Genomic DNA, 12,874 nt, shown 5'->3' with positions numbered 1-12,874 from the left:
ATAACCCCTATTGACTCTTCTAAGTACATAAATGTGAGCTCAAACTAAATGAAAATTACTTAATAACCTCTTTCAGGCTATTCTGAGTGTGTATGATGATTAAATCATAAGCTTTTATTATACTCCATGTAATACACCATGTACTGTAAATGGAACAGAAGAGTGCCATTCACATCATGGGTAGTCAGTATTTTCCCCCTAATTTAGTTCCAGATTTCAAGTTTAATAATCTGGTCTTTGTTGGGAATTGTGTGGGGATGCAATAGGGTGGCGTGGCACTGCACTGACCAAAGATACAATTCCTTCTTTCTGGCATGCAGTGAGAGTGTTCACACTTCACCATCCTTTAGACTGGTGACACTTGTTCCCTAATCCTCGCCCAGTCAGTTTCCCTCCATTCGGGATGAATTATGCTCTGGAGGTGCAATAAGGGAAACACCCCTGTATTCCTTAAGCATGGAGACGGAAATTTTCCCTGCCCCTTGGATAGGTTGCACTAGAGGAGAGGAGTCTTGAAGGTAATTTGTATTCCCTCTCTGACCCTGCATCCTTATGTTAGGGCCAGACAGAATTTGGACCATGATTTGGAATATGTCTGGAAGGTTGGTACTGAAGGTAACAAGTAAAGATACCCTCCTGTCAAAAAAGGAAAATTAGGAAAAGAAAGCAACTGGCATAAATGAGCAGGTTATAGATAACTCTCATGTCCAAATTGTCCTGAAAGACAGGAAAAAATGGATCCTTTAAAATTTACTCAACAGATCCCTCTAGTCTCTTTAATTACTACTTTCATCTACTTCAGTTATTTCCATTGCAAATAATACTGAAAAGAAAGTCAAACATTGTGCCAGTTAAAACTGTGTGAATTAATAAGCTCATTACCTCAATAACATCAGTGATCATAAAAGCTAATAAAAACTATGTATCATTCAGCATTACCCATTTACTGTTAGGGCAGCTTCACTGAATTTGTCACAGCCTCACAGAGAGATGTAAACTACAACTTCCTGTGCTGGTCTGGATCTCAGCTACCAAGCAGGAGAGATTTAGTCCAGAGGCCAGGAGGCAGTGCTTCCCTCATATACATATAGTAAAGGGATTCGACCCAGTATTTGGATATATGATTTAGAGTGTGTTCAGGGTGAGTGCACTGTCATTGTTCCTATCCCCTCTCTCTAATAAAGTGGGAGGTGAGGAAGTGACAGTTGAAGGGGAAGAGGGGGATGGTGGAGGGACAGAGGCAGGCTGGGGGGAACCTAAGAGAGAGACAGAAACAAAGTCAGTGAGTAAACTGAGAGAAACAGGCTGAGAGGAAGAATGGCCACATGGACAGAGGGAAACCAGGACTGAGAGAAACCGTGAGTGAGTGGAGAAGCTGAAGTTGAGCAGGACAGACAAAAGTGCAGGAGAGGGTCCCCTGAATTCAATGCTGGCTGGTCAAGTCAGTGTGTATTTGATGACATGTTCCTGAGCAACCATTCCTGTAGGCTCCTGAGCATCGGACCTGGTCACCTCCTGTCATTGATTCATAATGTCCCAGAGATCTAGAACAGGAGAACCAAAGGTCCTTCAGATCCCATGGGTCTGGTTTAATGTGCACCCGGCAAGTAAGCACCACTGGAGTCAAGTCCATCTTTTCAGGAAGTCACAAGAGGCACTTGGGGCTCAAAGATTAACTTGGGTATTAGACAGCACCCAGTGAGATATCTGGGGAGAGGGGAACCTAGAACTACTACTACTACTAATAATAACAATAATAATAACCTATAAGATAATAGCCTGTACATACTGAGATAGATATAGGTTTTTTCTCTATTTAGAGAGTTATATTTAGTTAAGTACACTTAGTAGTAAGTTAAAGTGTGTGTGTTTATTCAAACAGTTATTTTTATTATATATGTTCTTCATATATTTAATGTTATTGTAAGTAGATGGAAACCAGTTCCATTTGTTTCAATTTAAATAAAATCCCTGTTGTGTTTTTTTTTTTTGACAACCATCTTATCTATCATTAAATAACCATTTATCATGGTGTAACACCCACACCCTGCCTCCATCTCTCATCTGTTGAATAAATTATACCATCACTATGATGGATCATTACTAAATCATGGTCAGTGATTTTGGGATAGGGTGATGTTTGGTTGTGTTTCAAATTATAACATGATAAATTACTCCGAGAGGCCAGTTTACACTCATTTGGGCTTCCCATAGAGCAGGGGTCGGCAACCTTTGGCACGTGGCTCACCAGGGTAAGCACCCTGGTGGGCCGGGCCAATTTGTTTGCCTGCCACATCCACAGGTTCAGCCAGTTGCGCCTCCCACTGGCTGCGGTTCGCTGCTCCAGGCCAATGGGGGCTGCGGGAAGCAGCGCAGGCCGAGAGGTGTGCTGGCCACGGCTTCCCAGAGCCCCCATTGGTCTGGAGCAGCGAACTGCAGCCAGTGGGAGCTGCCATCAGCCGAACCTGCGGACGCGGCAGGTAAACAAACTGGCCCGGCCTGCCAGGGTTCTTACCCTGGCGAGCTGCATGCCAGAGGTTGCTGACCCCTGCCATAGATGGAGCATGTTCATTCTGCAGCCAGGGATCCATAAGACTGCACTAGCAAATGCCACTTGCAGATCCACTTAATCAGCATATCTACTACCACCAGGCTATACCCACGTCCTGACAGTGATGACCACTTTGGGGCCTGTTCTGGGCCCTCCACTGCCACAGAATTCTGTCTTGGCAGACATTTTGGCCTTAAAACCCTTCCATTTAGGTTTGCATGGAGACAGGCATAAATCTAGAATTGGCCCTTAGTCTATGTAATTGATGTTTAGAATTGACTATACACATGATACGAACATTGAATTAACATAAAAATAGGAGCATAAACAGGCATCAGTAACCCATGAAAAATGGTTTTAAAATGTTAACCTTCTAGCAAATACCACAGTGGAAGATGAATTAATAAGGAAATAATGGCTAATCAAAAATGTTTCACTTCCCTCTGTTTTCCGAATTTACATTTATACATTAATATTTTGTGTGTTACTTATATATTTGTTTCCTTTAATTATGTGACAATTAAATTCTTATCCATGAAAAGTGCTGACTTGACAGCTCAAGAGATTGTAGGGCAGATCCTCCGCTCAGTGGAGCAGGGCCACTTTACATCATCTGAGTTTCGGATCAATATTTTTCTATAATCCTTCAAAGAGCTACAACATGGGGTACAGTTGTGAAAGCTTTCTTGCTCTGTCCTGCCTATAAACCTCAACCCTGAGGTTTATAAGGTAGTTACATCTCCACAGGAATAAACTCGGGCCTTGACCTCTTGGCTGAGCCTGCCAACAAGGGTGCCAGTTAGGGCCAATTGTATTGGCGATGTGTGTGTGTGTGTGTGTGTGTGTGTGTAGACCTGTTCCCTAGGAACTTTTTTGAAACCATCAGCTTATTTCAAATACTCCAGCAAACTGCTTTTAGATGATGCTAAAATAATTAGTGACCGGGGATAGAAATTGACCACGTAAAATGAAAGGCTCAAAGCCCTATATCCAATCCCCTGAATCATTTGTTATTTATTTCCATTTTAATATATCAGAGAAGTCCAGAATAATATGACTTCAATATTCCATCTGGTTAAAGGTTTATTTTAATCTAAGATATTCTTCTAAAATCATGTAAGAGGTACTTGTACTTCGACAATTACAGATCTAGTGCCTATATCCTCCCCTTAGCACAGAAAGTAGTAAAATTCCCTCAGCCTTACCTGAATGAGTGATCTCTCAGAAGACTCTCTGCATGCTTCCCTCTTGGAGGGACACTTGGTTTACAGAAGTGATAGATTCATGGTCTTCTGATCATCCCAAGTCATTAATATAAATCTAGGTGAAAGCCTGCAGATCTTGAGACACCCATATAAAGCAGCTTTCTCTGGGTGCACCAGGGTGCGGGAACCCCTGCAGCACTGACAACATGGTCATTTAAAAAGTTATACTGCTACAGACAACTCCCATACCCACACTGGCTGAACATGCCCCTTTACCCTCACTCATACTGTCATTAGAACAGAGGCCTGGTCTACACTGGAGGGCAGGAGGGGGAAATTGATCGAAGTTACATGACTTCAGTTATGTGAATAACATGGCTGAAGTCAACGTATTTAGACCTACTCACCATGGTGTCTTCACTATTTATCACGTCTAGACTAGACGCGATAAATCGATCCCCGCTGGATCGATCGCTGCCCGCCGATCCGGCGGGTAGTGTAGTCATACTCTTAGAGTGGTGTTAAATACTGGCTACCAGTGCTGCATTGTGTGTAGAGACTGCACCCTGAATCTGGACAAAGCAAGTAGAGACAGGCCAAAGACCTTAGTTTCTCGGCCTCCTAAAACATCAATTCCAGTAGAGGGTCCTCTAACCTACCAGCAGATGGAGACTGGAAACAGCAAAGCTTTGTGACGTCAACCCCATGCCAGTTCAGCACACCAGTTCTTTCTTCTCTGCCAGCAGACAGAATTCCCCTTGGCTGAGTTAAGCATGTCAGTTTGCTTTTATCTTCTAGCTTAGGTTCCCTTCAGATCTGGGCATCACCTAGTGAGCAATCAGCACTACAAGGCTCTGTGCTCATCTTCTGCCTCTGGGAAAGAGTTCTCTGCTGGCAGACAAGCACAGACCAAGGAAAATAAGGTGACAGCAAGCACTGCATAGTCAAAGACAATAATGCATTGCTTTCCCTAGTGTGCACACAGAATCCTCTGACCCCCCACACACATTGGAAAATTTAGCTCAAAATTAGGTTCAAATACCAATATTTATATTAACATAAATGCAAATGAGTATAAGAGTTAGTATGCTTTCTAAGCTCTCCCTTATCTGCTGCATTTAAATTTTATTAGGATTTTATATGCAAGTGTCATAGTAAATGAAACATGTATCTGTAAATGGACTCTTCTGGGAGTACAAGACTATGGTTTTCCCTTAGGCATTTGGTATGATTTTATATAAAGTGCTTCCCATAGTGCTATTAGACTTCTACAAATGCAGTACATCTTATGGAATGGGTAGGAGTCAGATGCAATGATATATCAGTATGTAACATGTTTTATCTATTTGGGGCCCTAGTTAGAAAAACAAAAGGATATTTCCCATATGACTGTCCTGTAGCTACCTAATATGTTATAACAGGTAAATGAGACTGATGTTTGCACCATAGGAGGCTCCAATAATAAAGAGAACAATTTTACCTTTAAAGAGAATGTACCAGAAAGCAGTGTACCCAAGTTAAATGTTAGCGTAGTATCATAAAGAAAGTGTAAATAGATTTATTATCTAGATCTATGTTTGAACATATAAAACACATATTTGGGTCTGAACTGTTTTATAAGTATTGTGTAATCCAACTGTACTGTATTCAAAGACACAAGTGTGTGAAAGCTGATGGGTACGTTTGAGTAACTTGCATCTTTGGCATACCAAGGTCAAGTTCATTGTCCTTTCCAAACTTCCATTCCTGCATAAAAAATACTTCCATAAATGGTATCATAATTCTGAACAATACCAATTAGGCCATCTATTATGTCATTTTTCTTCTGGAACTTTAGAAAATGGCTTAAAAATGTGTGAGCCCACTAGTATAAAGTATAACATTTGTATTTGCTGATTTATATTTTTAATTCCAAGCAGGAAGCTGCAAAAATCGTTTATACTATTGTTTCAGGGATGCTAAGAGCATATTAGCAGTTGCAACTTTTTATTATTCAGGCATAACTGCCCACGTTGACATGTTTAATGAAACACTATTCCACTGAGGTAACTTCTTGCTTTTGCTAACACAGGTAATACTCATACAGAAAAATCTTCCATCTGAGGTGAGAAATTCAAAATTGGAAAGGAATCTCTCCTTGGAGAATGTGTAGTGTTGAGCTACCTAGTACCACATCCATATTTAACCCATGATGTGGAATCTCATTCCTTGGGAGATGTGAGAAGACAATCCCCTCAAAATAAAGCTCACCCCTTTCAAAAATATGTTCCAAATTTTAAAATGGAAGTTCTCTTCCAACTGAGGTTCAAGCAGGAGAGGAGCATTTACCTTAACCTTGAGACTGGACTCTCTTTACCAGATTACCACTACTTGCTTACTTCTCCTTTTATACCCTGCACCAGGGCCTGGCAGAGCCCACCTGTAGGAGCTCCATGCTCATTAACCTTTCCTTGTTTGGTTCTATACCTCAGCAGAGCCAACACAGAACCAGAGGGATTGGACTGGAGCTGCTCAAATGGGCAGCACTACCAATCACAGCTTCAAGTATTCATTTTTTAATAAAATGAGTAGAAAATAAAACATGGCTTTAACTGAATGAGACCCAATAGGCTGCAATCATCATATTGCAGTCACATAAGCAATCTCTTTTTCTGTGTATCTATATCCCTGATCTATTAAATATAATCCCATAAAACAGCACATTTCTGAGCTTTACTGTTTGTATTTTGGTTCCTGTTTCAGAGATGGCATCAATCATACACTGTATCCATTGGATTATCCACAGTGGTAGCTTTTGTCAATATTAATACTCAGTTACTTCAAAAGGGCTGCATTATTTTCATGCTTAACAGTGATTTTCGTATGGCAGGAGTGGTTCAGTGAGACTGATCTCTGGTGACCTTCTGTTTCTAGATCACAGTTTGTTTTGAGTTAACATTTATGTACTTGAGTGTACTTACTCATCAGTCATATTTGAGAACAGTGTTGCTTCTGAAGTTGTAAGCCTCAAATGTTTGTGGTTGTTGAAGATTAACCTGTCAATTTATCTTTGAAATTTCTTGCCAGCAATAGAGAGATGTATATATCACCAGTTTGATCAGCGGCAGAGCCAGATTTTGCAACTAGGGGGATAATGGGTTGAAAAAGTGTGTTTGATGCATCCCTTGATTTTGACTGCACCTCCCCTCTGCCTTGCACCATTATAGTGCTCCCCATCTGTTCCCTGCAATGCTTCATGGTTTCCTCCATCCCCTGGGACTAGGGACACACTCCACATCGAGCCCTTGCAACCCTGCCCCTGGAGCTGCTCAGTTCAATCATAATGGGGCCCCCTGTCTGTCTACCCATACTCCACACCCCTGGCCCCCCTCCCCTGCCTGGCCCCCCAGCAGCAGTAGCATGCGCCCAGAGTGGTGGCAGCAGCAGCTGGGGCAGCAATATCCACAGAGACTGGTGCGGAGCAGTAGGTGCAGGCTGGCACCAACATAGAGCCGGGTGAATCACTGCACTTGTAACCAAAGCCCCACCCTCAGACACAGGTGCTGAACAGCTCGGGGCTGCTCCTGGTAGTACCCGTGATCTTATTCGCTGGGGGTGGGGCGAGAGTGCTTCCCCATCAGGCACAGCCTATTTGGGGGATGCTTCCTGCTCCAATGAGCAGCCCCTGAGAAAGAGGCAGGAGCACTTCCCCACTAGTGCAGTAGAGGGTCATTTTTTGCTGTTCAGAGCCCCAGCCACCCCCTGCACTGGGCAGCCCCACCATCTTCATACCCCGCCATCACCACTGCCACTTATACCATTTCTGCCCATCGGCGGCCCCCAAAATTTGCAGCCCTAGGCAGCTGCTTATTCTGCCTATAGGTAGAGTGGATTCTACATAACATGCTCGAAAAAGTGCCACATATACACCTAAAGGCCACGAGTGTGTGTGTGTGTGGGGGGGACTCTCTCTTCTCTCCACTCCCCACTCCCATTAGTTTCACTCTGAGACTATTATAGGCATGTTCTGAGGGTGGTATTCTATACTTGCTCTAGACATAGAACTGCTCTTGAAGTTACCAGCAAAGGAACAGCATTTCGCTCCAGACTACTGTTTTTTCCAGACTACTGAGTCTTTAGTCTGAGAAGTTTCTAAAAGAGTATTTTAATATCCAGAGAGTGGCCTCAACTCGGATCAAGATATTTTGAGAAGATACTGTATTTTACACTAGTGACCCCAAACCTTCAGGGTGTTGCTGACTTAATTATCAGAGAAAACATGCAACAGAAGAGACTGTCTTATGATAAGATGTTATAATGTGATCATATGTCAGAAAGTCATGGAAAGTGGCTCTGGGTCTTGTTTTTCCTCAAGAGAGGTAGCTATTTGTATTCTTATATAGAAGTCAGGTAAGAAATAAGATAAAAATAACCATTTTATTATAAAATGATGATGCTGAGGAATATTTCTTTGCAAGGATATCCTCATGGATGGCCCATGGGGATGTTGTCAATTTTGGATCTAGGACATGACTGACTCCCAACTAGAGATGAAATCATGTTCTGCAGATTGATTTTGCTATCTCTTTTGCAGTAGGAAAGGCTCATTAAAGGCCTCAAGGATATAAAATGCTATTAGAGTCTTGTTCTATTTCCTGGCTGCTTTGCTTGTTAACAGTTTATTTCTATCAGCTCCTCTGTAGGTTTTAAATTAGAGGTTCATACAATATTCGTCTTTTGTTTTGGTTTGTTTTTTATATGGAGCACTTTAATAAAACATCTTAAAGCATATTCAATGGAAAATAAATCTGAAAGTAGCCCATTCACATATCATAAATTAGAAAAACTGAGGACAATATACAGTATTTGCCAATATAGAGATAAAATCCCACTGGAAAGTCCCAAGTTAATCTTTTGTTTTAATATAAATTGAAAAGGAGAATGGAACCAGTACAGAGGCGGAAGAAAAGAAGAAATATTAAGCCTTCTATTGAGCCTATTTTTGGAACATACACTCTACCATTCTCTCTCTGCACTGTAGGATGACATAGCTGGGTACATGAAATGGTTAGAAGTCAGGTACAGTGTACTATTCTATTCTAAGTTACCATATATACTCGTTCATAAGCTGAATTTCTTTAGTAAAAAGGGAAGCACCAGAGACGGGGGTCGGCTTATGAACAGGTACAGAGAGGGAGAGGTGGGACACAGCCCCTCCCCCACAACAGAGGGAGCAAGGAGAGGCAGCACAGCCAGCAGAGACAGAAGGGAAGAGGCGAGGCCAGAGTCTCTCCACTTCTGGCCACGCTGCTCTCCCCTCAGCCTCCAAAGCAGCTCCAGCTCTGGGGCTGGCAGGCTGCAGCCGTGCTGCTCAGCCCCGCCCCCCCCAGAGCAGGCTGTGGCCGCGCCGCCCGGGTGCTGGAGAACGCTTCGGCCCAGCCCAGCCCACTGGAACACGCTGCAGCTGTGCCGCCCGGTCTGGCCCGCCGGAGCAGGTTGCAGCCATGCTGCCCCGTCTGCCGGAGCAGCTTCAGCCAGGTTAGAGACATCCTTCCCTGGCCCTCCCCAGATAAGATGGGAAGGGATGGGATTGGGCGAGTGTGTGGGTCCCAGGCTAGGGGTGGGATCATGTGGAGTTACTCCCCTGACTCCCAGCTTCTCCCCCCAAAAAAATTTCCCCACCAGTTGCTGTCCCGGCCTGTCAGGGTAAGCAGCTGGCGTGCCGGGACACTTTGTTTACTTAGGTTTACCTCCGTGCCTGTGGATGCTCGAGATAAACAAACTCAGACCACTAGTGGCTTATCCTGATGGCCCGGGAGCCAAAGTTTGCTGACCCCTGAATTATAGTGTCGGTTTATAAATGGGTTATAAAAATTTTTACTTATCCATCTTGGGGGGAGGGGGTCAGCTTATAAATGAACCGGCTTATGAGGTTTTTATACCACACTCATCACCATAGTACCTGAGTACCTTCCAGTAGTGCATTAATCAGCATGACTACATATCTATCACAGGTTTGTTTTCTCATTTTCTCTCCAGTGAGAGAAATATGTGCAGTGGAATGTCTTGTTTTGGCAGTGTGTGGCTTATATATACACATACTGCTGCTATGTAGTTCTGTTAGGAGAAGGCAAGATCAAAGAAATGAGCCTTGAACTTGGAGTAAAAAAAGTGATGAGGTTGTAATGGTCACTACTTCCTCAGAGAGTTAATTCCACAGCCTTAGACAGTCTCTGGAGAAGATGTTGTCTCCTGCACAGACAAGATTTACTCTTAATCTTGAGAGTTCAACTGTGTCACAGGAACATAGTTGTCAACCACAGTCTTACTTGCATCTGAAGAAGTGAGGTTCTTACCCACGAAAGCTTATGCTCCCAATACTTCTGTTAGTCTCAAAGGTGCCACAGGACCCTCTGTTGCTTTTTACAGATTCAGACTAACACGGCTACCCCTCTGATACTTAACCACAGTCTTAGACACCCTGGGCCCAGGCCATGTAGTGCTTTGAAGATAAGAGAGACCTTTAACTTGTTTTTAAATTATGTGGGAAGCCTATAGAGAGTGGAAGGTGGGTTTGATGTATTTGTAGCAGCCTGTGTTGCTGAGGAGATGTGGTACAACATTCTGAACTACTTGGAGTTTCCTAAGTGTTGAAGGATGCATGACCAGTTATAGTGAATTGCTGTAATCCAGCGGAGTGGTGACAAAGGCCAGGTCACCAAGATGGAATGGAGTTTCCAAGCCAGATGGAGATGGTAGAAAATCTTATTTGTAGATGCTGATATGTAAGAGCTCAACTTCAGAAAGGAATATAAGAGTTCTCCTTTACAGACAGAATTGACTACGGACTGATTGACCAATTGTGAGTGCACTATGGTTGCAAACTCTTCCAAATCCTGTCCTCTGCCCACCAGCATCACCTCTGTCTTGATCCGCCTCAGCTTCAGCCAGCTTTTTTTCATCAAAGAACTGATCTTTTCCAAGCACTGGGCCTTTTTGGTGGTTTGCGATGTGGTCATATTTGTTGAAGGATAGGTACAGTTGTGTATCATCAGCATATTGCTGTCATTTAACTTTTGATCTGACCAATTCACGTAGTGCAGGGGTCTCAAAGTCCCGGCCCTTGGGCAATCTGCGGCCCGGGAACCTCCCCACTGTGGCCCGCGGAGGAGAGACACATGCAGCCACATTGCTGGCAATGTCTGCTGTAAGCGCCACCCCACCCCACTGCGCAGCTCCCATTGGTTGGGGAAGAGGGAAAGAGATACCATCATTAGTTGCTGGGCAGAGACAGCCATGGAGGCAGCATCATTAGTTGCCGGGCAGAGTCAGCCATGGAGGCAGCATCACCTTTTTCCACAATGAATATAAACAAGTCAAAATACCAAATACAACTATCTGATGCACACCTTGCTGCAATCTGAAAGGTTTTAACTGCGGCCAAACATCAACAAATTGACAGAACTGAAGCGTTGCCAGGTGTATGGTAAAGATTTAAAACTCTCTGGCAGGCGAAGGATTGTATAAAGTTGTATGACAGTTTTATTATTTCTAAGAAATTCAAAATAAAAAATATAATATAAACATTTTATTTTCTGAACACCATCTTCAGTGACATTATTGGCCTGCTAGGAGGACTGGCACTGGCCCTAAGGTAAATTGAGTTTGAGACCCCTGACCTAGTGGTTGTGTGTAAATCCTGAAAATAACCAGAGAAAAAATTGATCCTTCTGGGACTGCACAAGTAACAGGTCTAGTGGTGAAGGTACAGTTTCCCATCATTACTCATTAGGTGCATCCCTCCAGGAAGGACTCAAACCATCTTAGTGCATTACCCTGAACAATTGCCACCTCTCTCAGGTAAGATAGCAGAATCTTGTGGTCAACAGTGTTGAATGCCGCGGAGAGATCCAGGAGGATGAGAATGGATGTCTGTCCTCTATCCATGGACAGCAGAAGATCAACCATCAGTGCAATTAAGGCAGTTTCAGTCCCAAGTCCTTGCGTGAATCCAGATTATGCAGGGTTTAGAATGTTAGCTTTAGTTACATGAGCATTTAGTTGGCTTGCTCGAGAATGAGACGTTTGACACTGGGTGGTAGTTGGCCAGTACTGAATATATTCATACAGTATGAGTTGATTTATATTAAATGAAATGGGTAAAAAAATAGATGTAGACAAAGACGAGACAAGAAGAGAGAATCTGACACTGGTTAAAAGCTATAGATATGCCAAGAGAGAGTTATATGTTATTTAGATGGCAAACAGTCATTTCATTTTAAACAAATATATATAAGAAATTTCTTATTGCACTTTTTTTCTTTTCAGGTACTTCGGTGATACAGGTTACAGCTACAGATGGAGATGATCCTGCTTATGGCAATAGTGCCCGACTGCTTTATAGTATTTTGCAAGGACAGCCCTACTTCTCAGTGGAGCCAAAGACAGGTATTGTTAGGTCTTCCTATAACCCGAGCTTCATTCATGAACTCTCCTAAAATATCTGTGTGTCAGGTAAAAATTACAATAGATTGTAATCTTATTTTCTCAAGACAGCACAAGTATAATGTCCTCAGATCAAACAATCTACCTACCTATCTAGTACCCACACCTGTAGTATCTGAATGTCTCCTGATTTAGGGCTTGATCCTGCTCCTGCTCAAGTCAATGGAAAAAACTCCCATTGACTTGACTAGTGCAGGATCAAGCCCTTAGGGCCCAATTTGGAGACCATTTAAGTCAATAGAATGAGTCATATTTACTTCAGTTGTTTTTGGATGGCGCCCATAGTCACTTCATTAAATTCAATGGAATATATTTCACATAAATCTAAGAAAATTTCAGCCTGTGAGACATTTCAGATATCTCCCTATTTTTAAGACATATATAAAACTGGTTCAAATAATAGTCACGATGCAAACATTAAATTCCAGGACATATAATAATAATACTCCCAAGTCTATAAGATTTTATGTTTAACACCTCAAACAAAATTTAATCAACATAATTTATTTATACCTCAGTACTTCTCTGAAGTAGGGAATATTATTATTCTCATTTCAGAGATGAGTAAGCTGAAGCACAGAAAGTTAAAGGACTTGCTAAAGGTGAAAGTGAGACAGTGGGATACCCAGGAACA

General features: G+C 42.6%; 1 protein-coding gene across 1 annotated transcript in view; it reads left to right on the top strand.

Moving 5' to 3' along the window:
• The window catches only part of CDH19 (cadherin 19), a 104,255-nt gene that overhangs the window by 53,364 nt on the left and 38,017 nt on the right, over positions 1 to 12,874 (top strand). Inside the window, exon 4 of the mRNA XM_054020937.1 lies at positions 12,064 to 12,183. Within this exon, the coding sequence (XP_053876912.1) occupies positions 12,064 to 12,183 (120 nt within the window). The remainder of the gene's footprint in view (positions 1 to 12,063; positions 12,184 to 12,874) is intronic.

Source organism: Malaclemys terrapin, chromosome 2 (genome assembly GCF_027887155.1).
Source record: "Malaclemys terrapin pileata isolate rMalTer1 chromosome 2, rMalTer1.hap1, whole genome shotgun sequence".
Taxonomy (NCBI): domain Eukaryota; kingdom Metazoa; phylum Chordata; order Testudines; family Emydidae; genus Malaclemys; species Malaclemys terrapin.
The sequence above is the reverse complement of the archived record's forward strand: the minus strand, read 5'-3'. Positions and strand labels throughout refer to the sequence as shown.